Consider the following 27,534-nt stretch of genomic DNA (forward strand, 5'->3'; position numbering starts at 1 on the left):
GAAGCTTCACACTTCTGACGCCTGGTCCACATGCCTGCATTCCCAGGCACGAGGGCAACTCCTGGAACTCCTCATAAGGCCCCTCCAGCCCTGGCCCAGCTGGAGTGTGGGTGGCAGAGGTAAGGAGGGGGTGGTCTGCGAAGTCAGCGGGGCTGAGGGACCCTGGGCTCTGCACTGAGCCATAGCGCTGGCCTCCTAGCCCTGGGGAGGGGGGCCCAGAAGCAGCAGAAGCATTTTCCTGCTGCTTCTGGCAAGTGACCACCCTATTTAAAATATGAACAACTACCTCCAACACCTCCCCAGCACTCACATCCTTTACCCTGCTTTATTTTTCCATTTAACACTTATCTCCTAAATATTCTATTTATTTATCAATATTTTATTATGATGTTATCAGTATGCTTCTGTTCCTTGCTGAACCCACAGTGCCTGAAAGTGTCTAACACAAAGTAGTTTCTTAATAAATATTTATTGAATGAGTGAAAGAGCAATCAAATACATTTCCATTAAAAAAGGAAATGTAGGGCTTCCCTGGTGGCACAGTGGTTGAGGGTCCCGCCTGCCGATGCAGGGGACACGGGTTCGTGCCCCGGTCCGGGAAGATCCCACATGCCGCAGAGCGGCTGGGCCCGTGCGCCATGGCAGCTGAGCCTGCGCGTCCGGAGCCTGTGCTCCGCAACGGGAGAGGCCACAACAGTGAGAGGCCCGCGTGCCGCAAAAAAAAAAAAAAAAAAAAAAAAAGGAAATGTAGGGGTTCCCTGGTGGTGCAGTGGTTAAGAATCCGCCTGCCAATGCAGGGGACATGGGTTCCATCCCTGGTCCGGGAAGATGCCACATGCTGTGGAACAAAAGAGTCGTGCACCACAACTACTGAGCGTGCGCTCTAGAGCCCACAAGCCACAACCACTGAAGCCCCTGCGCCTAGAGTGTGTGTTCCGCAAAAGAAGCCACTGCAATGAGAAGCCTGTGCACCGCAACGAAGAGTAGCCCCTGCTCTCTGCAACTAGAGAAAAGCCCACGTGCAGCAATGAAGACCCAACGCAGCCAAAAATAAATAAATAAAATAAATTTATAAAAAAGAAAAAAAAAGAAAATGTAAACCTAAGGGCTGTTGTTGAATTTTGCAATAGGAATGCCCTAGTCAGTTGTGTCATGGTTTGAGGCAATAGATTTTAAACTTTTTGAGATGCCCTATGTAGAGCCTGAATGCATTGCTATCTTTTCCAGTGTCATGCCCTTTTAAAGTCTCTTTAGTTCAGTAGTCTGAAAGTGAGCACTTCAATATAGGCCATGATGACTGCATGTGACTGATAATATTGAAGTGGGGCTAGTGTGGCTGATGTTTAAATTTTATTTAAGTTTGATTAATTTAAATGGTCACATGTGGCTAGTGCCTACCATATTGGACAGTGCTTGACTATGCCTGTGTTACAAGTTAGAGTGGGCAACAGCTTTACTTCTAAAAGTGATCCAGCCAAAGTTACTCTATTCCTTCAACCTCACAATGTTTCTGTTACTGTTCAGGAAAAAGGTTCAAAAAAAAAAAAATTCAGAGGTGTAGGAGAGACAGAAGTTAGAAGTGTTTCAATTGTAGGAGAGGGCTGGAATTTTAGCGTACAAAACTCTAGTGCACTGTAACCCTCTTTACTGCTCCTTTTTTTCACCTTTTTAAAATCTAAAAATATTCTCAAAAATCTACTTTTGGAATGTAGTGTATAAGCATTTTTTAATCGACATATCCACTCTTCTTATTGTATATAAATGTTAATTCATAAAATTGGGGCACAGTCCACAGTTCATATAAATGAAAACCTGCTGGCACAGATTAATAAAAATAATTACAACCAAATTTGGACAGAAGTAAAGATTTGACAAACTAAAGCAGGATGTAACTAATCTCTTAAGTGCTTTAAACTCTTAACGGAGAAGTCCTTTAACTTTTAGAAGTTGTCCTGTAGAGGAGGCTAACTTGACGTATGCTGGTTTGTCTTATGAGTTAAGACAAATCACAGACAGCGTAAAATAATAAATGTTAAAGCCTAGGGGGGCTTCCTTGGTGGTGCAGTGGTTAAGAATCCGCCTGCCAATGCAGGGGACACGGGTTTGATCCCTGGTCCGGGAAGATCCCACGTGCCGCAGAGCAACTAAGCCCGTGCACCACAACTACTGAGCCCACGTACCACAACTACTGAAGCCCACGCACCCTAGATCCCATGCTTCACAACAAGACAAGCCACCACAGTGAGATGCCTGTGTACTGCAATGAAGAGTAGCACCTGCTCACCGCAACTAGAGAAAGCCCATGCGCAGCAACAAAGACCCAACACAGCCAAAAATAAAATAAATAAAAAATTTTAAAAAGTCTAGGGAATAAAGTTCTAATGTAATGATTATGAAAGTAGAGCTCAGTTAATGCTTTCTCTACAATATCACACTTTGCAGGTACTTTGTGAGTGTAGATAGAGCAATAGATACTAAATTGGTCAGCTAACTTGATATATGTTAAATGACACTAGGAAAGTAGTTCCTATTACTAAAATTGATTGGATTCCATTATGTTTTAATGTCTTCCTAATTTAAAGCTCTAAAACATGTAATACATCTTGTCAGATGCTCCTGACATACAGATACCTGCTGTACATGGAACAACCCCATACTATTAATCAACTAGCCAACTTATCATTTCTGATTTTATAAAATTTTGTAAACTTTGAAACAAACATGTAGCCTAAAAATGTTTTGATTATTTTAACCTAACTTCCACCATTTTACAGAGCACACAATATTGCATGTGGGAAATTTTCCATTGCCTGTGCCCCTGGAAGGGAGCAAAGCCACGGGTGATCTAAAACAGAGTTTTAAATCTCTTTTAATGTTAACCCAAATCACTGGTATTGGACTTGGGATGCATTTTGTTTTCTAACCTCTTCATAACTGCATTTTGCTTAGACTGATATTAAATTATTTGTGGCCCAGAAGCTTGTCAGGTGTCAGAGCTAAGGGTGCTTGAAATTGAAAGTGGAAAATAAAATGACAGATAATTTAAAGTTTATCATTTAAAATATGCTTATCAACCCATCATCAGTAGTGTTCTCTATGAATTGTATACAGGAGGCTGCTGTCTCTTCGATGGATTTTGACCAGCCACCAAGATTTCCAGCAAAGTAAGGAAGGATGCTAGCAGAAATCTGGTTAAAGTAAGATACCTGTTTAAAAAAAACAAAACAAAACAATATTTTAATTTCTTATTGACTTGGAGCTTTTTCAAGCAGGGATCTCAATCTTATTGGTGTAGGGGAGGCTATGACCCTAATCTTTTGGGAATGGATCTGAAAGGATGACCTTAGGATTCCCTGGTGGGTGTGGGTGGACACACATTGCAGAATTACAGTTAATTAGTAAATCCAGGTAAAATGTTCCTCTGTATCTGTAGGAACAAATTAATCTGCAGATGTTTCATCAAACTTACGGTACATGAACTGCTGTCAATAGCACGGATGAGAAATCCGGCACTTATGATTTCACTTCTGACGTACTGTGGAGAAGGTGGAACTGATGGCAGAATAACTGACCTCACTGCCACCGTGTAAGTGTGACTGAAAGATAAAAGAACATTTTCAAAGTTCTTGAGAGAAACAAAGAACAGTCGTTAGAAAATAAATTCCTACAGTTAATGCAACTTGTTTATATAGTAGAAGTAAAACTATAGACACCCAAATCTTTTAGATGAGTGGTATACATAGGAAAACATTCTCTATGGATACATTCGAGTATAGCAAATAATAATAAGGGCCATAGGTGTTTTCTGCCTAAGAATTACATATACTTTGTATAACTCCACAAAGCTGCAGTCAACCTCCAAACTGTTTGTTTTTTTTTTTTTTTTGGTGCCCTAATGGGTTGTAATTTCAGTCTCTTCTTTTTTTTAATGAAAAAATAATACCATTGTTTTAAGGAAACTTCAAACAATAGAGAGCCCTATACATTAGAAAATAGAAGTCATCCTTCAGTCCACCATAAGCACAATACATACTTATCCTAGAGATGACCACGTTATATTGTGATCCTCCAGGTCTTTTTATAAACATATAACATTTATGTAAGCAAATGGACATATGTAGATTTTTACATAAATATAATCATTTTACAAATGTTGGTCTATAATTTGAATTTTCACCTAACGGTAAAACTTTGGAGGTGTTTCTGTATCAATGCCTCTGTGATTACTTCATCCTTTTTAATGCTGGTATAGTACTCTGTAGTATGGTTCTACCATAATTAATAAGATGGAGCTTCAGTTTATTTCTAATATCTTTTGCCATAGTAAATGATACTACACTGAACATCCATGTGCATTAATCCCACACGGGAGGGATTATTTCTATAGGCCAGCTTTGACATCAGAAATAATGCTGGCTAGTTCCAGGGGTAGACCATAACTGCCCTGGCAGCTTCCACTTCTTGTCCCTTTGAATACCTGCTCTTGAGACCCTTCCCCTTAGAACCTAGACACTATTCTCTGAGAAGTCCAATGCCCATGGAGAAGCCATGAACAGATACTCTAATTGACAGCCAGCCATTTTGGGTGTCTAGTACAGTTGAGTCTTTGTAAATTCTGAACCAAAACCAATTCCTGGTATTTTATTTGGCTTTCACTGCAGTTTTACAATAACGGAATATTCTGAAGGTTTGCTAAATAGCCATTTTACATCTGCATAGAGCAAAAGGAAAGGGAACTGCTTTACCAGTCTTACAGATGTTTTGCACATGGCTGGCACTTAATAGATAATTGTTTCTTTCTGGTTCTTTGTTTTTTAATGATAACTATAGCCTCATCTAGAAAAAATTCACATGAACATCATTCAAGACCAGAAATGCTTATTCCATTGACTTCCTTGTTTTCATATCAACTTTTTCTTTCTACTTTGTACTATAAGACATTGCTATAACACTTGAATTACATATACTCACCCATCTTTGAGAGGCCTTCTTCGTGAAACAAGTACTACCAAGTCTTTGGGTTTGTCATCATTCACCACAGGACAAGTGATATAATATATCTGATCATCTTCACTTACCCAGTCTATGACTTCACAGGACCTATGTAAATAGAACAGTAACAGAAAGTCTGCATTTTTCTACCTGGTAGAATAGGCATTCCTTTCTTTTGTTTGTTTGCATAACTTCATTATTGGTGTCCATATTCACCCTTCTGCTCACATAACCATCCCCCCAAAGCCAGCATCATTTCTTAAAGTCCATTTTTAGAGTTGTTTGGCCAGAAGGAATAATTCTGCATGTGATGAAAAGAATGCTGGCCATCTGACTCTAAGGTCACTGCCCTCAACACTGCAGAGAAAGGCACTTTTCTTTTTTCCACAAAATTATTTTTCTCTAGGATCAAGTAATAATATTTTGAAGACTAGTGAATTATATGGACAATCCAACGACTCTGAGGTAAAGGAATATGGTATATTGGGAAAGAACACTAAGCTTGGAATCAAGCAACTTGCCTTTGAGTCTCAGATTGCTTAGTAGCTATGTTATGTTAGGCAAGTCACTGTTTTTTCATCTATAAAATGTAGATAATAGTACCTATGGGGTTATTGTGAGGATCAAGTGAAAACACCTGGCACAGTACCTGAATCATGATAGATGCACCAAAAAAATAAGTGGAATTAGAATTCACTCATTCATTCATTCAAGTTCAATTAGGCTAGAATGTCAAGTGATATAGAAAATAGTGGGAGAAACATTTGAAAAGAGCAGCAAGTTTAGGCATTATTCTTGCTAAAATCTTTGTACTTACAGAGTATCTACAAAGATCGATGCAAGAAAATCATCAAGTGTTTCCTCTTCTCTCCGAATGTTTATTATGGTAACATTAACCAGGATGTATCATTCTGGCATCTATGCAAATGTAGCACATGAGCCCAGAGATGTTTCACCTTAGTGGTGTTAAATTGTCTATTACATGCTGTTAATCACAGTGAGATTTGGACATTTAAAAGATGAAACTCTACTTTGTCCAAATTAGGAAGTAAATGGTAATGCTGAATATAATGGGTATAATCTTACCAATCCTTTCCTTCAAGCAAGGTGTCCATGAGGCCTGAGCCCTGCAGCCCAGGAGCTTGGACTCCTTGGAGAAGGGGGTGTTACCCTGACAGTGCAGTTGACAAGATGCCCAGCTCTGCATTCCAGGGAAGGAGGGAGAGTGGAGAAGATTGGATTAGGGATGTGGGAGACAAGGAGTAACAGAAGAGATGTAGGCTGACAGGAGCCGGCCCTGATCAGACATGGAGAGCAGGAAGGAATGTACTCACACAGCTGCTTCTCCCAGCTTCTCACCAGGGAGTGCTGCTTCACAGAAAAAGAGGGGACTACCAAATAAAGATCAAGAGTGGGAAGTTGGAGGGACTATTTGATAATCACTTCCTCAAGAGCAATGAGACTGTGTATTAAAGTACAAGAGTGTGGAATTCAGAGCCCGACAGACCTGGGTTCCAACTCAGGTTCCATTGCTTTACTGCCTGTGTAATGTTGGCAAGGCTTGAGATCTCTCTCTTGTTAAATAGGAATAATATCAACTTTGAAGAGTTATTGATAGGAGTACAATAGATGTGGGTAAAGCATGTCAACTCAATATAGATGAAAAATAGATTATAATAATTTTTGTGTCTCTCAGTAGCACCTGATGCAGTTTTCCATGCAGAGCAAGCTTTAGCAAATACTGTTTAATAAAACAATAGGTCATACATTGGGCAGTGGAGATACACTGCAATGTAGAGGTCATCTTTTACATGATGTCAGGGTTGAATAAGAAAATATTTAAAATTTATTCTTACATGTAATGGGGGTCCCACAAAGGCCGCTTGGTAAAGTCAGACAAGAGATGATAAGCCAAGTGTGCTGGTCTTTCCACATGCTTTTCAACACAAACAGATAAAATATTGTGCTCTTCCAGAGTATATATTTTTATCTAAAAGAAAATAACAAGAAAAAAAATTACAAAAGAAAAATAGGTGTTTTTACATTAAATCCACAAGCATATATACGTAATCATAGGCTGATTGCACTAGCTAAGGCATCTTGGCACCTGGATAATAATGAAGCCAAGTGATGGCAAGTTCACTTTAAATACTTGGATGTCTAGAGAGCAGACCAGGATGCTATGCCCCTGTGTCATCTAAACAATATGTGACTTGAGGGTGGGTTATTATTGTGCAATAGTTTTTCTCATGAAAAATTAAGAACATAAGCCTTTCTTTCTTTATCTCTTTGTGGTATTTCCCTGCCTCTATCCAGGGACAGCAGAAATTATAACCAGACTTCTGGACAAGTCAGTGCTTCATTTCCCCCTAAGACCTTGGAGCCAAGGCTGCAGCCTAACGTACTTTCTCAGGATGTCAGGCATGCCTTCACGTGGGCTGAGGGAGCCCAGGGAGTAAGTCAACGCCTCTAGAGCCAACTCAGCCTCTCAACAGGGCCGCTGAAGCGTTTCTTCAGCACAAAGCATTCTTTCATTTGTGAATCACAAGAACTCATCTTTCAAGGCGGCCAATTTCTGGGTTTCTATTGCTTATTATTCCTTAGATAAGAGGAGGCTTGTCGTGGGGATCCATTTGATGTGTACTTAAACATTCATGTATCCCTTGTTACTCTGAACTTTCCTTCTACTGTGCTTTGGCCAGTAATCAGAGATATGTGTTCAGCTAAGAGCATATTTCTATTCTGCCCATTTTCTCCATCTCTTTCAGGGTGCTTTGAAGACAGTGTTGAAATTTGCCATCTTATAATCATTCCCATGGCAACAAGCTGTGAGAAGAGAAACAAACATAGGGTTAAGATTTCACTGCAGGAATCAAGCAGATGGAAAAATCAGGCTGTGAGGGAGAAAACCTTTATTTAAACATAAATATCTTTAGGAAGAGAATGAAGAAATGAGAAACTGACTAAAAGCAGCTTAGAAAGGTAAGAAGTGACTATTTGCTTATGCTATTTTACCTCTCTAACTGACCTCAGTGCGAAGCCTGTCTTTAAATTGAGCCTGCAAAGGAGGACATGAGGTAGGCTGTGGGCACTTATCAAAGAGAAAGAAAACCATGAATGCAGCTGTAGTTGGTGACTGAGACTCACCCCAGCATAGACATGCCTACCTTTGCCCCCCGTACAGCAGAAGTCGAAGCAGGTTCATTGGTATAAATCCAGAGGGAAGTCACCTTATCAAAGCCTGGTGTCCATGTGGCTCTTAGCCAGCCTGTTGGGGCTCTGCAGTCTCAGAGGAGGCAAGGGCAGGGGGCCAGAGTGAATTCCACCACCTCAGTCAGATTCTGGCCATGGGGCAACCATGGTCAACCTTGGTGGAACCAGGGTGGAGTAGGATGTAACACTGGACTGAGCATTTTTTAAGGGTTGAATTGTGTCCCCCCCTCCCCCAATTCATATATTAAAGTCCTAACCCCCAGTAGCTCAGAATGTGACCTTATTTGGAAATAGGGTCATTGCAGGTGTAATAAGTTAAGATGAGGTTATACTGCAGTAGAATGGGCCCCTAACCCAATATGACTGGTGTTCTTATAAAAAGGGGCAATGTGGACACGTAAACATACACATACACGCACACATACTGGGAGAGTCCCATATGAAGGTGAAGGCAGAGGTTAGGTGGTGCATCTACAATCCAAGGAATGCCAAAGATGGCCAGCAAAGTACCAGAAGTTAGGGGAAAGACCTGGAATAGATTCTCGCTCACTCCCTCAGAAGGAACCAACACTGCCAACACCTTGATCTCAGACTTCCAGCTTCCAAAACTGCAAGGCACCCAGTTTGTGGTACTCTTATGGCAGCCCTAGGAAACTATCACAGCACTTTTTCCAGGAAGCTGCTCCCCAAGTTGCAGATACATGCAGCTACTTCCTATCCTGGAGCCAAAACAAACTTCACACTAAGTAACCATCATTAAATTCTGCCCTTATAAAACTCACTTGACTTATCCAGTGCCAAGTACAGTATTGCATGAGTGGATGATATTTTGATCCTTTCCCCAGAGTTAAAAGTAGCAGACGATCAGAGTTAATGACATTGATGCAGACAAAGCAGACAAGGAAAGGCAGCAGTTGATGTTGGTTCTCTTTAAACCGTACTATTTTAGGAAAGCCAACTTTGGCTTAGTGTAAAAATTCTCCAAGAAAACGAGTTCCCTTTCATGCTTGGAAGAATACAGGTTAAATTCCATTTATCATCTCAAATGTTTTATCATTTGGTGCCTGGAGAATTTCAGTCTATGAAATGAAGCTTATAGTAGGCCCAAAATCTGCTGGAGCTTGATAACATTTTACTAATGATATATTTTTTCATTCTAATAAGATTCTGTTTAATGGGTTTGGATCTTATACAAATAGCACAAGAGGAAATAACTCAAAGTTTTAGAATTTTATACTATCTGTTGACAAATATGTTATTGAGCCTATATTGTGGAAAGGAGGACAAAACTGGTTTTTACAGAGTCATGGGGAGAGGGGTAGAGTCCTTGGAGGTAGGTTACCCCCTGAGCTAAGGGGAGGAGACATGATCAGGTGGAGCTCTGGGACCAGCCCCAGCTTCAATGAGAATAGCTCTTCTTTGGTCTGTTTCCTGTGGGTTTTGTCCTGTGTGAAGGTTTTCACATGATCCTTGCCATTCTGTCTTCCAGTACGCTCTCAGCTACTCCCTAAATAAAAAGCTACTCCTGTCAGGCCAGTCTCTTACCCATGCCAATTCCAACCAGGAAGGTTTGGCTCAAAGCTACTCACTGCCTAGAAATCACCCTTTACCCCTCCAGCAATTTACCCATACACTATCTTCAAGGAGGAAAGAATCAACTCCTCTCCAAAGTTGCCTCTAAACAACTGTCTTCCCTGACTTTGAATTGCCTAAGAGCTGACATTTGTGGTTTAAATACTACAATCTCTCACTTGTTTATAAACTACCTTAAAATTATCCTTCAGGGCTTCCCAGGTGGCACAGTGGTTGAGAGTCCGCCTGCCATGCAGGGGACATGGGTTCGTGCCCCGGTCTGAGAAGATCCCACATGCCGCGGAGCGGCTGGGCCCGTGAGCCATGGCCGCTGAGCCTGTGCGTCCGGAGCCTGTGCTCCGCAGCAGGAGAGGCCACAGCAGTGAGAGGCCCGTGTATCGCAAAAAAAAAAAAAAAAATTATCCTTCAGCTATGATATGTATATATGTGATGCTTTCACAATAGACTATAAGCTCCTTTAAGATGGGGGTTCATCTTTTGCTCCTTGTATTACTGGTATTATTAATTCCAACACTATATATTGAAAATGAAATATGGGTTAAAACAGTAAGTACTGCCCAATTTCATTACAAATACTAGAAATTTTAGAATTTTGCCATCTATCAAAATTTATATCAAAATAAGTATAGATTTTTATAACCCAAAGTAAGTATAATTCTTAACAGACTGTTTTGTTGTAAGAATTTATTCAGCTAAAAGGTGACAGAAAAAAATGTGAGCTGTATTTTAAAATTAAAAGCATATAATAATGAATGTGGTTATAAAAAACCACATAGGGCTTCCCTGGTGGCACAGTGGTTGAGAGTCTGCCTGCCGATGCAGGGGGCATGGGTTCATGCCCCGGTCCGGGAAGATCCCACATGCCGTGGAGCGGCTGGGCCTGTGAGCCATGGCCGCTGAGCCTTTGCGTCCGGAGCCTGTGCTCCGCAAGGGGAGAGACCACAACAGTGAGAGGCCCGCGTACCGTTAAAAACAAACAAACAAACAAACAAACAAACAACACATAAAAGCTTTAAAAAGTGGGAGAGAAGAGGGGGATAACTCAGAAAGAAAACATTAGATTTTTATTATAAATACAATCTAAAGAAAAAGGAGGGCTTCAAATTCAACAGAGATAACATAAGAATGTTTAATTATACAGTGTTCTCTAATAAGTATCTGTACAAAACTTAAGAATTAATTATTTGATGGCTCTCCTTAGACACTAGCAAATATACGTTTATTTGTTTAGATTGGTTTCTGGCACCAAACTCTTTAAGAATTGAAATTTTAATGACTTCACTAAATATGTTCTCTTCCTTTATTCCAGACATGAGTTTGTCCTTTGCTACGCTGCTCATGAATGCTCGGATGCCAGCAATGATGCAAGAAACAGATTTCATATTAGTAAAAGAAAACAGTCTTGAAGCAGCTTTTATGAGGGATAAAGAGAAGCAAGTAACTTAGTTATGTTAAACCTGTATTTCTGCATCACTGAACCAAACACAGATGGAAACCTAACTGGATCCAAAGAAGGTAAGGAAGACCCTGAAAGGATTCAGAAGTGAGCACCAAGACATAATAAAAGCAAACAACCAAAGCCAAAACATGCAGAGGAGGTCAAAGTCAGAGCTGAAAACAATAAATGAAGTATCTGAATTTGCTTTGATTTCAGGGTAAGTGACCATATAACTTATTATCCAAAGTGGAACACTTAGGCACTGTTAATACTTATGATGGGAAAACCAGGACTGTCCCAGGAAAACCAGAACATATGGTAATCATATTTTAGAGGCTACTGTTTCATTGATGATGAAAAACAGTACACACTGAAATGTGAGCATAGAGAAAATGTCAGCATTATTGAGCATCTCCTGAATGCTAGGCAGTGCTGTGTTCTGGGACTATAGTCATGAACAAAATGGTCCTTAAAGAGCTTATAATCTGTTTAGTGTGGACATCAGCCTCAAAGGGTCTCCTGATATACCTTTGAAATTAGATAAAATTAAAATCCAAATGATATATATATATATATATATTAATTTAAATTTGATGACATGCAAAACATTGTAAAAGGTGCTGAGAAGAAAGATGTCAAGACAAGGCTTCTTTCTTAAGACGTTTATAATCTAGTTAGGGAAAAAGACCATGTGTAAAAAGTTAAATTACTATGTAAGAGAAATACTAACTCAACGTAGCTGTGGGAGAAATGTCATGAGATAATGCATAATTAATTGACAGGTTAATCATAAAGAAGTAATTGTTAAAGGAGTTCCTAGAGGGATAAGTTCCTTCAGTCAGGGGTGATTGACTTTATGGAAAAGCATTTGTCCTGGGTCATGAAGAGCAGGTAGGACTGGGATAGATAGAGAGGAGAAGGAGAGAGAGGTGGAACATGAGAACTAAGCTCAGAGGTAGGAATGTGTAGGGCGATTTGGAGGACCCTAGATCAGCCAGTGTGGAGGAGTAGAGACAGGGCTGGAAAGATACTTGACTCTTAAAAAAATTCCCCCCCCCCCAATTTTTTTACCTTTAAAAAAATTGAAATACAGTTTATTTACAATATTATATCAGTTTCAGGTGTATAAGATAGTGATTTAATATCTTTATAGCTTATACTCCTATATATATGAATATATATGTGACTATATATGAATCTATATAGATGTACATATCTATATTTATACATTAGATATATACCCAGTAGTAGAATTGCTGAATCATATGGTTGTTCTATTTTTAGTTTTTTGAGGTACCTGCATACTGTTTTCCAAGTGGCTGTACCAGTCTACATTCCCACAGTGTACTAAGGTTCCCTTTTCTCCACTTCTTCACCAGTATTTGTTATTTGTGGTCTTTTTGTTGATAGCCATTCTGACAGGTGTAAGGTGATAACTCATTGTGGTTTTAATTTGTATTTCTCTGATGATTAGGACTGTTGAGCATCTTTTCATGTGCCTGTTAGCCATCTGTATGTCTTTGGAAAAATATCTATTCAGGTCTTCTGCCCATTTTTTAATTGGGTTGTTTATTTTTTTTTTGATATTGAGTTGTATGAGCTGCTTATATGTATGAGCTGTTTATATGTATGAGTTGTATGAGCTGTTTATATGGCCTCTTATTTGTCATGTCATTTGCAAATATTTTCTTCCATTCAGCAGGTTGTTTCTTCATTTTGTTGATGGTTTCCCTTGGTGTGCAAAAGCTTTTAAATTTAATTAGGTCCCATTTGGATTTTTTTTTTGCTTCTGTTTCCTTTGCCTTAGGAGACAGATCCAAAAAAATATTGCTATGACTTATGTCAAAGAGTTTTTCATCTCTGTTTTCTGCTAGGAGTTTTATGGTTTCCAGTCTTAAGTCTTTAATCTATTTTGAGTTTATTTTTGTATATGGTGTGAGAAAATGTTCTAATCTCATTCTTTTACATGTAGCTGCCCAGTTTTCCCAGCATCACTTATTGAAGAGACTTTCCCAATTGTATATTTTTGCCCTCTTGTCATAAATTAATTGACCATAAGTACGTGGGTTTATTTGGGGGCTCTATACTTTGTCTCATTGTTGTGTGTGTCTGTTTTTGTGCCAGTACCATACTGTTTTTATTAATGTAGCTTTGTAATACACTCTGAAGCCAGGGAGTGTGATACCTCCAGCTTTGCTCTTTTTTTCTCAAGATTGTTTTGGCTATTCGGGGTCTTTTGTGGTTCCATATACATTTTAGGATTATTTGTTCTAGTTCTGTGAAAAATGTCATGAGTATTTTGGTAGAGTTTGCATTAAATCTATAGATTGCTTTGGTAGTATGGTCATTTTAACAATGTTAATTCTTCCAATCCATGAACATGGAATATCTTTCCATTTCTTTCTGTCATTTTCAATTTCCTTCATCAGTGTTTTATAGTTTTCAGAGAATGTATTTTTCACGTCCTTGGTTAAGTTTATTCCTGGGTATTTTATTCTTTTTTATGTGACTTTAATGATTGTTTTCTTGTTTTTTCTTTCTGATAGTTCATTATTAATGTACAAAAAGCAACAGATTTTTGTATATTAGTCTTGTATCCTGCAACTTTTCCTTAATTCATTTATTCTAATAGTTTTTTTGTTGGAGACTTTATTAGGGTTTTCTTTATATAGTATCATGTTGTCTGAAAACAGTGACACTTTTACTTCTTCCCCTCCAATTTGGATGTCTTTTATTTCTTTTTCTTGTCTGATTGCTGTGGCTAGAACTTCCAATACTATATTAAATAGAAAGGGTATCTTATTGCTGATTTTAGAGGAAAAGCATTCAGCTTTTCACTATTGAGTATGATATTAGCTGAGTATGATATTAGCTGTGATTTTATCATATGTGGTCTTTACTATATTGAGATATGTTCCCTCTATGCCAATTTGGATGAGAGTTATTATCATGAATGGACGTTGAATTTTGTCAAATGCTTTTTCTGCATTTATTGAGATGATCATATAATTTTTATCCTTCCTTTTGTTAATGTGGTATATCACATTGACTGATTTGCTAATACTAAACCATTCTTGCATCCCTGGAATGAATCTCACTTGATCATGATGTATGAGCCTTTTTATATATTGTTGGATTCAGCTTGCTAATATTTTGTTGAGGATTTTTGCATCTATATTGATCAGAAATATTGGCCTGTAATTTTCTTTTTTGTAGTGTCTTTGTCTGGTTTTGGTATCAGGGTAATGGTGGCCTCATAGAATGAATTTGGGAGTGTTCCCTCCTCTTCAGTTTTTTGGAATAGTTTGAGAATGCTAGGTATTATCTCTTCATTATATGTTTGGTAGAATCCCCCTGTGAAGCAGTCCAGTCCTGGACTTCTGTTTGCTGGAATTTTTTTGATTACTAATTCAATTTCACTGTTTGTTCAGAATGTCTATTTCTTCCTGATTCAGCCTTGGATGATTGTGTGTTTCTAGAAATTTATGCATTTCTTCTAGGCTGTCCAATTTGTTGGCATATAACTGTCATGATATTTTCTTATGATTTTTTGTGTCTCTGTGATATCTGTTGTAATTTCTCCTCTTTAATTTCTTGTTTTTAAAAATATTTATTTATTTATTTGGTTGCACCTGGTCTTAGTTGTGGCACATGGGCTCCTTTGTTGTGGCATGCAAACTCTTAGTTGCAGCATGCATGGGGGATCTAGTTCCCAGACCAGGGATCGAACCCAGGCCCCCTGCACTGGAAGCACAGAGTCTTATCCACTGCTCCACCAGGGAAGTCCCTTCTTCTCTTTAATTTCTTATTTTGTTTATTTGAGTCCTCCCTCTTTTTTTCTTGATGAGCCTGGCTAAAGGCTTATCAATTTTGTTTATCTTTTCAAAAAACCAGCTCTTGGTTTCATTGATATTTTCTATTGTTTTTTTAGTTTGTATGTTATTTTCTTTATTATTATTTATTTATTTTCCTTCTTTATTATTTCCTTCTTTCTGCTGACTTCAAGCTTTGTTCTTCTTTTTCTAAATCCTTCAGATGGTAGGATAGGTTGTTTATTTGAGATTTTTCTTGAGGTAAGCTTGTATCAATATGAACTACTCTTGTAGAACAGCTTCTGCTGCATCCCACAGATTTTGGAAGGTTGTGTTTACATTTTCATTTGTCTTGAGGTATTTTCTGATTTCCTCTTGGATTTCTTCATTGACCCTTTGTTTGTTAGTAACATGTTGTTTAGTCTCCACGTGTTTGTGTTTTTCCCTCTTCTCTTCCTGTAATTGATTCCTAGTTTCATGGTGTCGTGATCTGAAAAAAATGCTTGATATGATTTTTAGCCTCTTAAATTTGTTGAGACTTGTTTTGTGGCCTAGCACATGATCTATCCTGAAGAATGTTCCATGTGCACTTGAAAAGAATGGGTATTCTGCTGTTTGGGGATGGAATGTCCTCTAGATTTCTATTAAGTCCAAGTGGTCTATTGTATCATTTAAGAGCACTGTTCCCTTATTGATTTTCTGTCTGGATGTTCTGTCCATTGATGTAAGTGTGGTGTTAAAGTCCCCTTCTATTATTGTTTTAATGTCTGTTTCTCCTTTTATGTCTGTTAGTATTTGCTTTATATATTTAGGTGCTTCAGTATTGGGTGCATATGTTAATGTGTGTAATATCTTCTTGTATTTATCCTTTTATCATTTAAAAAATTTTTATTTTATATTGGAGTATAGTTGATTTACAATGTTGTGTTAGTTTCAGGTTTACAGCAAAGTGATTCAGTTATACATATATATATATATATATATATATATATATATATATATATATATATATATACATACATACATACATACATATATCTATTCTTTTTCAGATTCTTTTCCCATATAGGTTATTATGGAGTACTGAGTAGAGTTCTCTATGCTATACAGTAGGTCCTTATTAGCTATCTATTTTATATATAGTAGTGTGTATATATCAATCCCAATCTCCTAATTTATCCCTCCCCCACTTATCCCCTGGTAACCATGAGTTTGTTTTCTAAGTCTCTGAGTCTGTATCTGTTCGTAAATAAGTCCATTTGTATCATTTTTTATATATATATAAGTGATATCATATGGTATTTGTCTTTCTCTTTCTGACTTACTTCACTCAGTATGACAATATCTAGGTCCATCCATGTTGCTGCAAATGGCATTATTTTGTTCTTTTTTACAGCTGAGTAATATTCCATTTTATATATGTACCACATTTTCTATCCATTTCTCTGTTGATGGACATTTAGGTTGCTTCCATGTCTTGGCTACTGTAAATAGTGCTGCGGCAAACGTTGGGGTGCATGTATCTTTTTGAAGTATGGTTTTTGCCAGATACCTGCCCAGGAGTGAGATTGCTGGGTCATATGGTAGCTCTATTTTTAGTTTTTTAAGGAACCTCTATACTGTTCTCCATAGTGGCTGTACCAGTTTACATTCCCACCAACAGTGTAGCAGGGTTCCCTTTTGTCCACACCCTCTCCAGCATTTATTGTTTGTAGACTTTTTGATGATGGACATTCTCACTGGTGTGAGGTGATACCTCATTATTATTATTATTTTTTTTTGCGGTACATGGGCCTCTCACTGTTGTGGCCTCTCCCGGATGCGCAGGCTCAGCGGCCATGGCTCATGGGCCCAGCCACTCCATGGCATGTGGGATCTTCCCGGACTGGGACACGAACCCATGTCCCCTGCAACAGCAGGCGGACTCTCAACCACTGCGCCACCAGGGAAGCCCACCTCATTGTTTTTTTTTTTTTTTTGATTTGCATTTCTCTAATAATTAGCAACGTTGAGAATCTTTTCATGTTATTTTTGGCCATTTGTATGTCTTTTCTAGAGAAATGTCTGTTTAGGTCTTCTGCCCATTTTTTGATTGGGTTGTTTTTTTTTTTTGATATTGAACTGCATGAGCTGTTTGTATATTTTGTAGATTAATCCCTTGTCGGTCGCATCATTTGCAAATGTTTTCTCTCATTCTGTGTATTTTCTTTTCATTTTGTTTATGGTTTCCTTTGCTGTGCAAAAGCTTTTAAGTTTAATTAGGTCCCATTTTTTTCTTTTTCTTTTCATTACTATAGGAGGTAGATCCAAAAAGATATTGCTGCGATTTATGTCAAAGAGTGTTCTGCCTACGTTTTCCTCTAAGAGTTTTATGGTATCCGGTCTTACATTTAGGTCTTTAATCCGTTTGAGTTTATTTTTGTGCATGGTGTTAGAGAATGTTCTAATTTCATTCTTTTACATGTAGCTGTCCAGTTTCCCAGCAACAGTTGTTGAAGAGACTGTCTCTTCTCCATTATATTGGATTGGCCAAAATGTTCGTTTGGTTTTTTCCGTAACATCTGACAGAAAAACCTGAATGAACTTTCTGGCCAACCCAATATATTCTTGCCTTCTTTGTCATAGATTAATTGACCATAGGTGCGTGGGTTTATTTCTGGGCCTTGTATCCTGTTCCAATGATCTATATTTCTGTTTTTGTGCCAGTATCATACTGTTTTGATTACTGTAGCTTTATAGTATAGTCTGAAGTCAGGGAGCCTGATTCCTCCAGCTCCATTTTTCTTTCTCAAGGTTGCTTTGGCTATTCAGGGTCTTTTGTGTTCCCATACAAATTTTAAGATTTTTTGTTCTAGTTATGTAAAAGATGCCATTGGTAATTTGATAGGGATTGCATTGAATCTATAGGCTGCCTTGGGTAGTATAGTTGAACAATATTGATACTTCCAATCCAAGAACATGGTATATCTTTCTATCTGTTTGTGTCATCTTCAATTTCTTTCATCAGTATATTATAGATTTTGGAGTACAGGTCTTTTGCCTCCTTAGGTGGGTTTATTCCTAGGCATTTTATTCCTTTTGATGTGTTGATAAATGGGATTCTTTACTTAATTTATCTTTCTGATCTTGTTCATGTATAGAAATGCAACAGATTTCTGTGTATTAATTTTCTATCCTGCCACTTGACCGAATTCATTGATGAGCTCTAGTAGTTTTCTGATAGCATCTTTAGGATTTTCTATGTATAGTATCATGTCTTCTTCAAAGAGTGACAGTTATACTTCTTTTCCAATTTGGATTCCTTTTATTTCTTTTTCTTCTCTGATTGCCATGGCTAGGACTTTGAAAACTATGTTGAATAAAAGTGGCACGAGTTGGGCCTCCCTGGTGGCGCAGTGGTTGAGAGTCCGCCTGCCGATGCAGGGGATACGGGTTCGTGCCCCGGTCTGGGAGGATCCCATATGCCGCGGAGCGGCTGGGCCCGTGAGCCGTGGCCGCTGGGCCTGCGCGTCCGGAGCCTGTGCTCCGCAACGGGAGAGGCCACAACAGTGAGAGGCCCGCATACCACAAAAAGAAAAAAAAAAAAAAAAAAAAAAAAAAAAAAAAAAAAAAAAAGTGGCACGAGTGGACATCCTTGTCTTGAGAGGAAATGCTCTCAGCTTTTCACTGTTAAGCATGATGTTAGCTGTAGGTTTGTCATATATGGCCTTTAGTATGTTGAGGTAGGTTCCCTCTATGCCCACTTTCTGGAGAGTTTTTATCATAAATGGGTGTTGAATTTTGTCAAAAGCTTTTTCTGCATCTACTGATATCATCCTATGGTTTTTATTCTTCAATTTGTTGATGTAGTGTATCACACTGATTGATTTGTGGATATTGAAAAATCCTTGCATCCCTGGGATAAATCCCACTTGATCATGGTGTATGATTCTTTTAATGTATTGTTGGATTTGGTTTGCTAGTGTTTTATTGAGAATTTTTGCGTCTGTGTTCATCAGCGATACTGGCCTGTCATTTTCTTTTTTTGTGGGAAGAATGCTCTCTAAATATCAGTTAAGTTCATCTGGTCTAGTGTGTCATTTAAGCCTGTATTTCCTTATTGATTTTTTTGTCTGGATGATCTGTCCACTGATGAAAGTGGGGTGTTAAACTCCCTCACCATTATTGTGTTACTGTCAATTTCTCCTTTTATGGCTGTTAGCATTTGCCATGTTGAGGTGCTCCTATGTTGGGTGCATATATATTTACAATTGTTATATCTTCTTCTTGGATCGATACCTTGATCATTGTGTAGTGTTCTTCTTTGTATCTTGTCACAGTTTTTATTTTAAAGTCTATTTTTTTCTGATATGAGTATTGCTATTCCAGCTTTCTTTTGATTTCCATTTGCATGGAATACCTTTTTCCATCCCCTCACTTTCATTCTGTATGTGTCCCTAGATCTGAAGTGGGTCTCTTATAGACAGCATATATACCAGTGTTGTTTTTGTATGCATTCAGCCAGTCTGTGTCTTTTGGTTTGAGCATTTAATACATTTACATCTATGGTAATTACCGATATGTATGTTCTTATTGCCATTTTGTTACTTGTTTTGGATTTGGTTTTGTAGGTCTTTTTTCTTCCTTTCCTCTTTTGTTTTCTTCTCCGGTGATTTGAGGACTTATCTTCAGTGTTGTGTTTGGATTCTTTTTCTTTTTTGTGTGTATATCTGTTGTAGATTTTTGGTTTGCAGTTACTGTGAGGTTTTGATATTGCAGTCTATATATATACAAGATTGTTTTAAGTTCATAGTCTCTTAATTTCAAATGCATTTCCAGTATCCTGCATTTGTATTGTCCTCTTCTCATGATTGCTGGTTTTGATATCATATTTGTGTATGGATGATTTCCTACCTTTACTGTATGTTTGCTTTTACTGGTGAGCTTTCCCATTTGTAATTTTCTAGTTGTGGCCTTTTCTTTTCTGTCTAGAGAAGTTCCTTTAGCTTTTATTGTACAGCTGGTTTGGTGCTGCTGAATTCTCTTACCTTTTGCTTGTCTGTAAAACTTGTGATTTCTCTGTCGAATCTGAAGGAGAGCCTTGCAGGGTAGAGTATTCTTGGTTGTAGGTTTTTCCCTTTCATCACTTTAAATATATCGTGCCACTCCCTTCTGGCCTGCAGACTTTGTGCTGAAAAATCAGCTGATAACCTTATGGGGATTCTCTTGTATGTTATTTGTTGCTTTTAATATTTTCTCTTTGCCTTTAATTTTTGTCAATTTGATTAATATGTGTCTCAGCATGTTCCTCCTTGGGTTTATCCTGTATGAGACTCTCTGTGCTTCCTGGACTTGGGTGACTGTTTCCTTTCCCTTGTTAGAGAAGTTTTCAGCTATTATCCTTCAAATATTTCCTCAGGCCCTTTCTCTCTCTCTTCTGCTTCTGGGACCCCTATAATGTGAATGTTGGTGCATTTAATGTTGTCCCAGAATTCTCTTAGACTGTCCTCCTTTCTTTTCATTTTTTATTCTTTATTCACAGCAGTGATTTCTACCATTCTGTCTTCCAGCTCACTTATCCATTTTTCTGCCTTATTTATTCTGCTATTGATTCCTTCTAGTGTATTTTTCATTTCAGTTATTTTATTGTTCAAGTCTGTTTGTTCTTTATGTCTTCTAGCACTTTGTTAAACATTTCTTATATCTTCTCAGTCTATGCCTCCATTCTTTTTCTGAGATTATGAATCATCTTTACTATCATTACCCTGAATTCTTTTTCAGGTGGATTGCCTATCTCCACTTCACTTAATTGTTCTTCTGGAGTTTTTATCTTGTTCTTTTGTCTGGAACATATTCCTCTGCCATCTCATTTTGTTTAACTTTCTGTGTTTGCAGTCTCCGTTCTGCAGGTTTCAGGATTGTAGCTCCTCTTGCTTCTGGTTTCTGCCCCCTAGTGGGTGAGGTTGGTCTAAGAGGTTTGTGGAGGCTTTCTGGTGGGAGGGACTGGTACCTGCCCACTGGTGGGTGGAGCTGGATCTTGTCCCTCTGGTGGGCAGGGCCATGTCAAGGGGTGTGTTTAGAGGTGGCTGTGGGCTCAGGAAGACTTGGCAGCCTACAGGCTGTTGGGTGGGGCTAGGTCTTGGTGTCAAAATGGAGTCCTCCAGGAGAACTCACTCCTATGAATATTTCCTGGTACCTCTGCCACCAGTGTCTTTGTCCCCACAGTAAGCCACAGCCACCTCCTGCCTCCCCAGGAGACCCTCAAAGTCCAGCAGGTAGGTCTGGCCCAGGCTCCTATGAAGTCACTGCTTTTTCCCTATGTCCCGGTGCACATGAGATCTTGTGTGTGCCCTCCAAGAGTTGAGTTTCTGTTTCCCCCAGTCCTGTGGCATTCTTGCAGTCAAGCCCACTGGCCTTCAAAGCTAAATGCTCTGGGGGCTCCTTCTCCCGATGCCAGACCCCCAGACTGGGCAGCCTGACATGGGGCTCAGAACTCTCACTCCTGTGGCAGAACCTCTGCGATATAATTATTTTTCAGTTTGTGGGTTGCCTACCTGGTGAGCATGGATTTTGATTGTATTGCAAATGCACCCCTACTACCGTCTCATTGTGGCTACTTTGTCTTTGGATGTAGAATATCTTTTTTGGTAGGTTCCAATCTTTTTTATCGATGGTTGTTCAGCAGTTGTTATTTTGGTGTTTTCATGAGAGGAGGTGAGCTCAAGTCCTTCTACTCCACTATCTTGTCTTTCTCCCCTTTATCGTTATATAATTCCCTTCTTTGTCTTTTGTTATAAACTTTGTTTTAAAGTCTATTTTGTCTGATATGATTATTGCTACCCCTGCCTTCTTGCTGTTTCTGTTTGTATAAAATCATTTTCCATTCCCTCATTTTTGGTCAGTGTGTGTGTTTAGCTCTGAAGTCAGTCTCTTGTAGGCAGCATATAAAAGGGTCTTGTTTTTTATCCATCAACCACCCTGTGTCTTTTGATTGGAGCATTTAGCCCATTGACATTTAAAATAATTATTGATATTATTGCCATCTTATTACTTGTTTTCCAGTTTTTTGGGTAGTTCTTCTTATTTATTTCTTTTTGTTTGTTTGTTTCTTCCCTTGTGGTTTGATTATTTTCTTTAGTAGTATGCTTGAGTACCTTTCTTTTTGTTTTTTTGCATCTATTTAAGTTTCTGATTTGGGGTTACCATGGTGTTCATATATGTTGTCATGTAACTATCTGCTTGTTTCAAACTGATAGTCCTTTAAGTTCAAACACATTCTAAAAGATCTACATTTTTTTCTCTCCTCCCTCACATTTTATGTTTTGGATGTTTATCCCTTAACTGTTTATTGTAGTTTTATTTTATTTATAGTTTTTGTCTTTTAATATTTATACTAGCTTATTTAAATGGTTGATCCACAGCCTTTACTAGTGGGGTTTTTCCTTTCCTATGACTTTTTACTTCTTGTTGTAGCCTTTTCTTTTCCACTTAGGGAAGACTCTTTAACATTTATTTTAGGGTTGGTTTAGTACTGATGAACTCCTTTATTTTTTGCTTGTCTGAGAAGTTCTGTATCTTTCCTTCAATTCTGGATGATAATCTTGCTGGGTAGAGTATCCTAGGTTGTAGGTTTTTCCCTTTCAGCACTTTAGATATTTTATGCCACTCCCTTCTCTCTTGTAAAGTTTCTGCAGAAAAATCAGCTGATAGCCTACTGGGGAGTGGGGGGTTTCCTTATATGTGTCTCTGTTTTTTCTCTTGCTGTCTTTAGAATTCTCTCTTTTTCTTTAACTTTTGCCATTTTAATTATGATATGTCTTGATGTGGGTCTCCAGGTTCATCGTGTTTGGGTCTCTCTGTGCTTCCTGTACTTCAATATCTGTTTCCTCTTTCAGGTTCAGGAAGTTTTCAATCATAACTTTTCCAAATACATTTTTGACCACTTTCTCTCTTCTCCTTCTGGGACCCCAATAATGTGAATGTTAGTATGCTTGATGTTGTCCCAGAGGTCCCTTAAACTGGTTTTATTTTTTTAAATTTATTTTTCTTTTTGCTGTTCTGATTGGGTGATTTCCATTATTCTATCTTCCATGTTACTTATGTGTTCTTTATTACCTAGTCTGTTTTTAAATCCTTCTAGTGTGTTTTTCATTTCCGATATTGTATTCTTCAGCTCTGACTGGTTCTTTTTTTTTTTAATTGGAGTATAGTTGATTAACAATGTTGTGTTAGTTTCAGGTATACAGTAAAGTGATTCAGTTATATATATACATATATCCATTCTTTTTCAGATTCTTTTCCCATATAGGTTATTTCAGAATACTGAGTAGAGTTCCCTGTGCTATACAGTAGGTCCTTGTTGATTATCTCTTTTATATATAGTAGTGTGTATATGTTAATCCCTGACTCCTAATTTATCCCTGCTTGTTCTTTTTAAAAATATTTTCTAGTTCCTTGTTAAAATTCTCACTGTGTTCATCTATTCTTTTCCCTAGTTTAGTTAGCATTTCTTATTGCTAATGCTTTGAGCTCTTTATCTGGTAAGTTCTTTATCTCTGTTTCATTAGTTGTTTTGTCAGGTTTTTTTGTTCTTTCATTTAAAACAAATCCCTCTGTTTTCTCATTTTGCTTAACTTTCTCTGTTTCTATGAAATTAGGTGAAACAGTTACTTATCCTGGTCTTGAAGGGTATCCTTGTGTGGGAACGTCCATATGCAGTCCATATCTGCCCAGTGGCTTTGGTGGGAGAGCTGGATCTGATGTGAGCATGAGTCACATCTTCCCCCAGGGTGTGCTGGCAGCTATCACCTTGGTGGGAGGGGGGGCTGGATATGGAGGGGCTAAAGCCAGAGCTAGCTGTGAGCTAGGGCTTCTCCTATGCTTAGTGGCCATTACTGCCCTACTGGGGGAGTGAGGGGGTCCCAAGGTGCTGGCGCAGAAGCCCTGAGGGTTGGGTCCAAGCTAGTTCTGTTCCATCTAAGTGTGCACTCTCCCCTATTCCAGCAGTGGCACCATCACCACAGAGGGGAGAAGTGCTGGAGCAAGAAGGCCCAGAGTGGGTACCCGGTGTAGGCAGGGATATGTGCTAGGCAGTCTTGGCACACCAGTCAGAGCTCGTGATCCACCGCCTTCATGAGCACCAGTAATGGCCACCCTCGCCCTGTTCAGATGCAGTGCCTGGTCTGAGCTGGCTCCATTTCTGCCAGCTGTGCAACCTCCTCAGCAGTGGCAACCTTCACCCTAGTGGGGAGCTGCAGTGGAGCTAGAGGGGCTGGAGTGGATGCTTGGCATGGGCCAGGGTATGCACTGGGGTCGTTGCAAGAAACCAGCCAGAGCCCTGGGAAGTTTCAATTTGCTTCCTTTGCCTGGTTCCCAGGAGTAAGGAAGCATGTGTATGCTCTTTAAGAGAAGAGTCTAGGTTTCTTATAGCCCTCCTGTTAGTCCCACTGGTTTTTAAGCAAGCTAAGGGGACTCCTTCTCCCGGTATCAGACCCCAGGGCTGAGGTGTCCTCTCCTAGGGATGCAGGTCCTGACCTGATTGCTTCTCTTCCCCTCCTACCTGACTCCATGTGGATCTTTCTCTACAGCCTTGTTTGTTGTATAAGAGTCTTTCTGCCACTCTCCAGTTTGTTTTCAGTGTGAATTGCTCCACATGTAGATGTATTTTTGATGTGTTCGTAGTGGGAGGTGAGCTCAGTGTCCTTGTACTCTGCCATCTTGATCTCCATTTTTTCCGTCTTAAAAGCAGCATTAGAAGTAGCAGAACAACCACTACCATGACAACTTTCATTTGTGATGGGCAGTGAGTTGTGTGTATACCTGGATGCCTCCTACCTTTTCCACAGCACTGGTAACCTCCCAACCACTTTTGGCCGCCAGGCTTTTGAGAGCCTCCACATTGCCATTACTCAAGGATACCTAAAACACAAATATTTGAAATGCTGTGAGTTCAGTGCAGATATGTGATCAAATATTTTCTGCTTAGAAAGTGGGCACTGTTAGAGCCAAAGTGATGATGTTGAGGTTAGAACTAAGTTACAGGAACATAATTTCTGTCTCAAACTCTTAATGCAGAATTCAGAGAGGTAATGTGAGTCATATATGCTTAGCAGATTAGTATCATTTTAATTAGCATCCTAAGCGAAGATAAGAACACCCTTCAGTATGACTTGTAATCAATGGGTAATAAGTAAACTTGGATTTCCCTTTACATTTTATGGTCAAAAACATTAAAATGACTAATACTTTGCTATTGTGTTATAAAAATGCAAGCCAGTGGGCATGTCATCAACACAAGCTATTGATGAAACACCAGATCCTCAATGTCCTATGTTGCTTGAATGCGTTTGATGGCAGAGCATCCAGAGTCTGTAACTCAGGAACTATACATATAATTCAAACAAGGCAGTGAAGCAGCTGGCTGATAACTAGTTACGGATAGCTTGGTTTTGTTTCATTTTGAGATGACTGGTTGCTATAATTCACCTTTTCATCTAACCTGTTTAGGCACAACGTGAGTCAGTTAAATGAGGGGATTTCCATTTTTGTAATGAAGTGATTTTACATGAAGAACTTCAGATCATAAAAATCACCTGGTTGCCAGTATCCCAGTGTATGCAAAGTGGAACCTCTCCTTTGTGGGAAATAATGTATTTTCTGGAAAAAAATTAAAATATTAAATAACAGTTTTCTTCCCTGTATTTAGCACACAGCAATAACTATGACAGTTTCTTGAACTGAAATCAGCAGTTTTAAAAAGCTGCTTTTACTGGTGGAACAATCAGAAAGAACAATTTCCATCACAGTAGTCTCCACAGTCAAAAAGCATCAGACCTTCTCTTTTTACATTATGTAGGAATAGAGACACAGAGAGGGCTCTTTGCTATGTAATTTGTCAGATGAGAGAAGATTCCATAAAATCCTTACACCTAAGTCCCTTACCTGCCTAGGCGAATTCTCTTGCGTGCAAGAGCTCCACGATACCGTCTAAAATCATCCTTAAATAAAAAACAAAGTAAAATCAATAAATTTCTAATATTTTAGTGCTACAATCCTTAAGTTTCTCTCTCCTAAGTCAGTTGAAAAGGCTAATTGGAACACGGAGTCTCTACGTGAACTATCTTCAGGTCAGAGTTGGCAGTAAGGCAGCTTATTCTGAAAGACTTAATTCCAGTGAGTGTAGAGCAGCATAGAGAACTGGGTGTAAAGTGGGAGAAGAGAGTCAGAAGTGAGACATGGAAGACGATATGCTTCCAACAGCAGCATGTGGCTGAGTAGATGTGAGGTCTTCAGGGACTTCACCATTTAAAGAAATGACTAGAGTGATTTGGAAAAAGAAGAAAAAGACCATTTTACTTTGTGATGCAGAAAAGAAAGAAAACCAAAGGGGAATAGACATGGAGGTTGTTGCCAGTTCAGGGGAAGATTCTGTGTGGAGCTCTGTACGCACAGCTTCCCCAGAATAAGTGGTCTGATTACTGAACCACACATGCTAATAACTGACCTTTGACATCGGTTTGATTCTGGGAAATGTGATCAGTTCTTCCTTATCATCGACAGCATTATAAATGAGAAACGCACTGTTGATATGACGGCCCTGGCCCCCAGACCACTCCTGGCAGTCAAAGGCCTCCACGCGCACTCCCACTTCGACACTGCAGACGGGCGACAAGGGCAGTGGGCAGAGAACCTGAGCATGCCAGGCCTACTCTGCCCACTGCCCCACCACCTCCTCCAGGGAAGGAAGAGAATGAGGACCCTGGGTTGTTTCATTGTCATCTGCTAATCTATGCAACTGTTAACATCCATTTCATCAGGTCGATTGATCTGATGTACAAGCTCCTGGGAGCATTTCTGCTTTACTTTCCCACTTTCAAGTGGTAAAAAGGCCAGTGGAACTCTATATAACTTCATGAACATATTTTGGTAATGGGGGAGGGGGTGGTTAAATTGTGCCAAAGTCAAGTTTTCTCTCCTAAAAACAATAGTCCTATAATTTAAAAGCATCGAACACTGAAACTGGTTAGGAAACACAGATGTTCTTTTTTACATTTAAAAAGAAAAAAATACTAAATTAAATCTTTTCTTTGTGTATCAAGAATAATAAAAATAACTGGGAAGTGGTTTGGACTTCATGGTGATAAATGACGGTTCCATTATGAAGTGGTTGACCACACAGTCACTGGGACTCTTTTGAGAGTGAAAGGAAGAATTAATAATTATGACAGGTGCAAACCAAGACCATCCTGGATCAAGTAGGACATACAGTCACACTTATTATGAGACAAAAACCAACTTATCATAATAGTGTAAGGAGGCCTGAAGTGGAACAGAGAGTTAAAATGTGTGTCTCTGGATTTCGAAGATTAAGTGAAGTTTAAAAAAATTAGAAGGAACTTGATTTTTTTAAAGTAGTCACTATACTTACTTCCAGATTGAAATAAAACAAAAAATATTGCTTATGTGCAAGTTTGAATTCATTTATAGCAGCCTAAGAGCACCAGACAT

General features: G+C 38.8%; 1 protein-coding gene and 1 long non-coding RNA gene across 4 annotated transcripts in view; one reads left to right on the plus strand and one right to left on the minus strand.

Moving 5' to 3' along the window:
- Positions 1-27,531, plus strand: LOC308615549. Its single transcript, XR_014015524.1, has 5 exons — positions 1-119; positions 3,112-3,197; positions 7,761-7,974; positions 11,108-11,453; positions 26,587-27,531. It is a non-coding gene; the product is annotated as an uncharacterized lncRNA (long non-coding RNA).
- ACOT12 (acyl-CoA thioesterase 12) overlaps positions 113-27,534 on the minus strand; it is a 59,747-nt gene continuing 32,325 nt past the window's right edge. For all 3 annotated transcript variants that reach the window (XM_081231080.1, XM_081231079.1, XM_081231081.1), the window contains 8 exons: positions 26,531-26,681; positions 25,969-26,024; positions 25,620-25,683; positions 24,862-24,945; positions 6,849-6,982; positions 4,972-5,100; positions 3,470-3,596; positions 113-3,206 (listed from right to left, as the gene is read on the minus strand). In XM_081231080.1, the coding sequence (XP_081087206.1) occupies positions 3,057-3,206; positions 3,470-3,596; positions 4,972-5,100; positions 6,849-6,982; positions 24,862-24,945; positions 25,620-25,683; positions 25,969-26,024; positions 26,531-26,681 (895 nt within the window). In that variant the 3' untranslated portion in view covers positions 113-3,056. The remainder of the gene's footprint in view (positions 3,207-3,469; positions 3,597-4,971; positions 5,101-6,848; positions 6,983-24,861; positions 24,946-25,619; positions 25,684-25,968; positions 26,025-26,530; positions 26,682-27,534) is intronic.

The sequence above is a fragment of the Mesoplodon bidens genome (genome assembly GCF_964165515.1).
Source record: "Mesoplodon bidens genome assembly, chromosome: 4".
NCBI classification, from domain to species: domain Eukaryota; kingdom Metazoa; phylum Chordata; class Mammalia; order Artiodactyla; family Ziphiidae; genus Mesoplodon; species Mesoplodon bidens.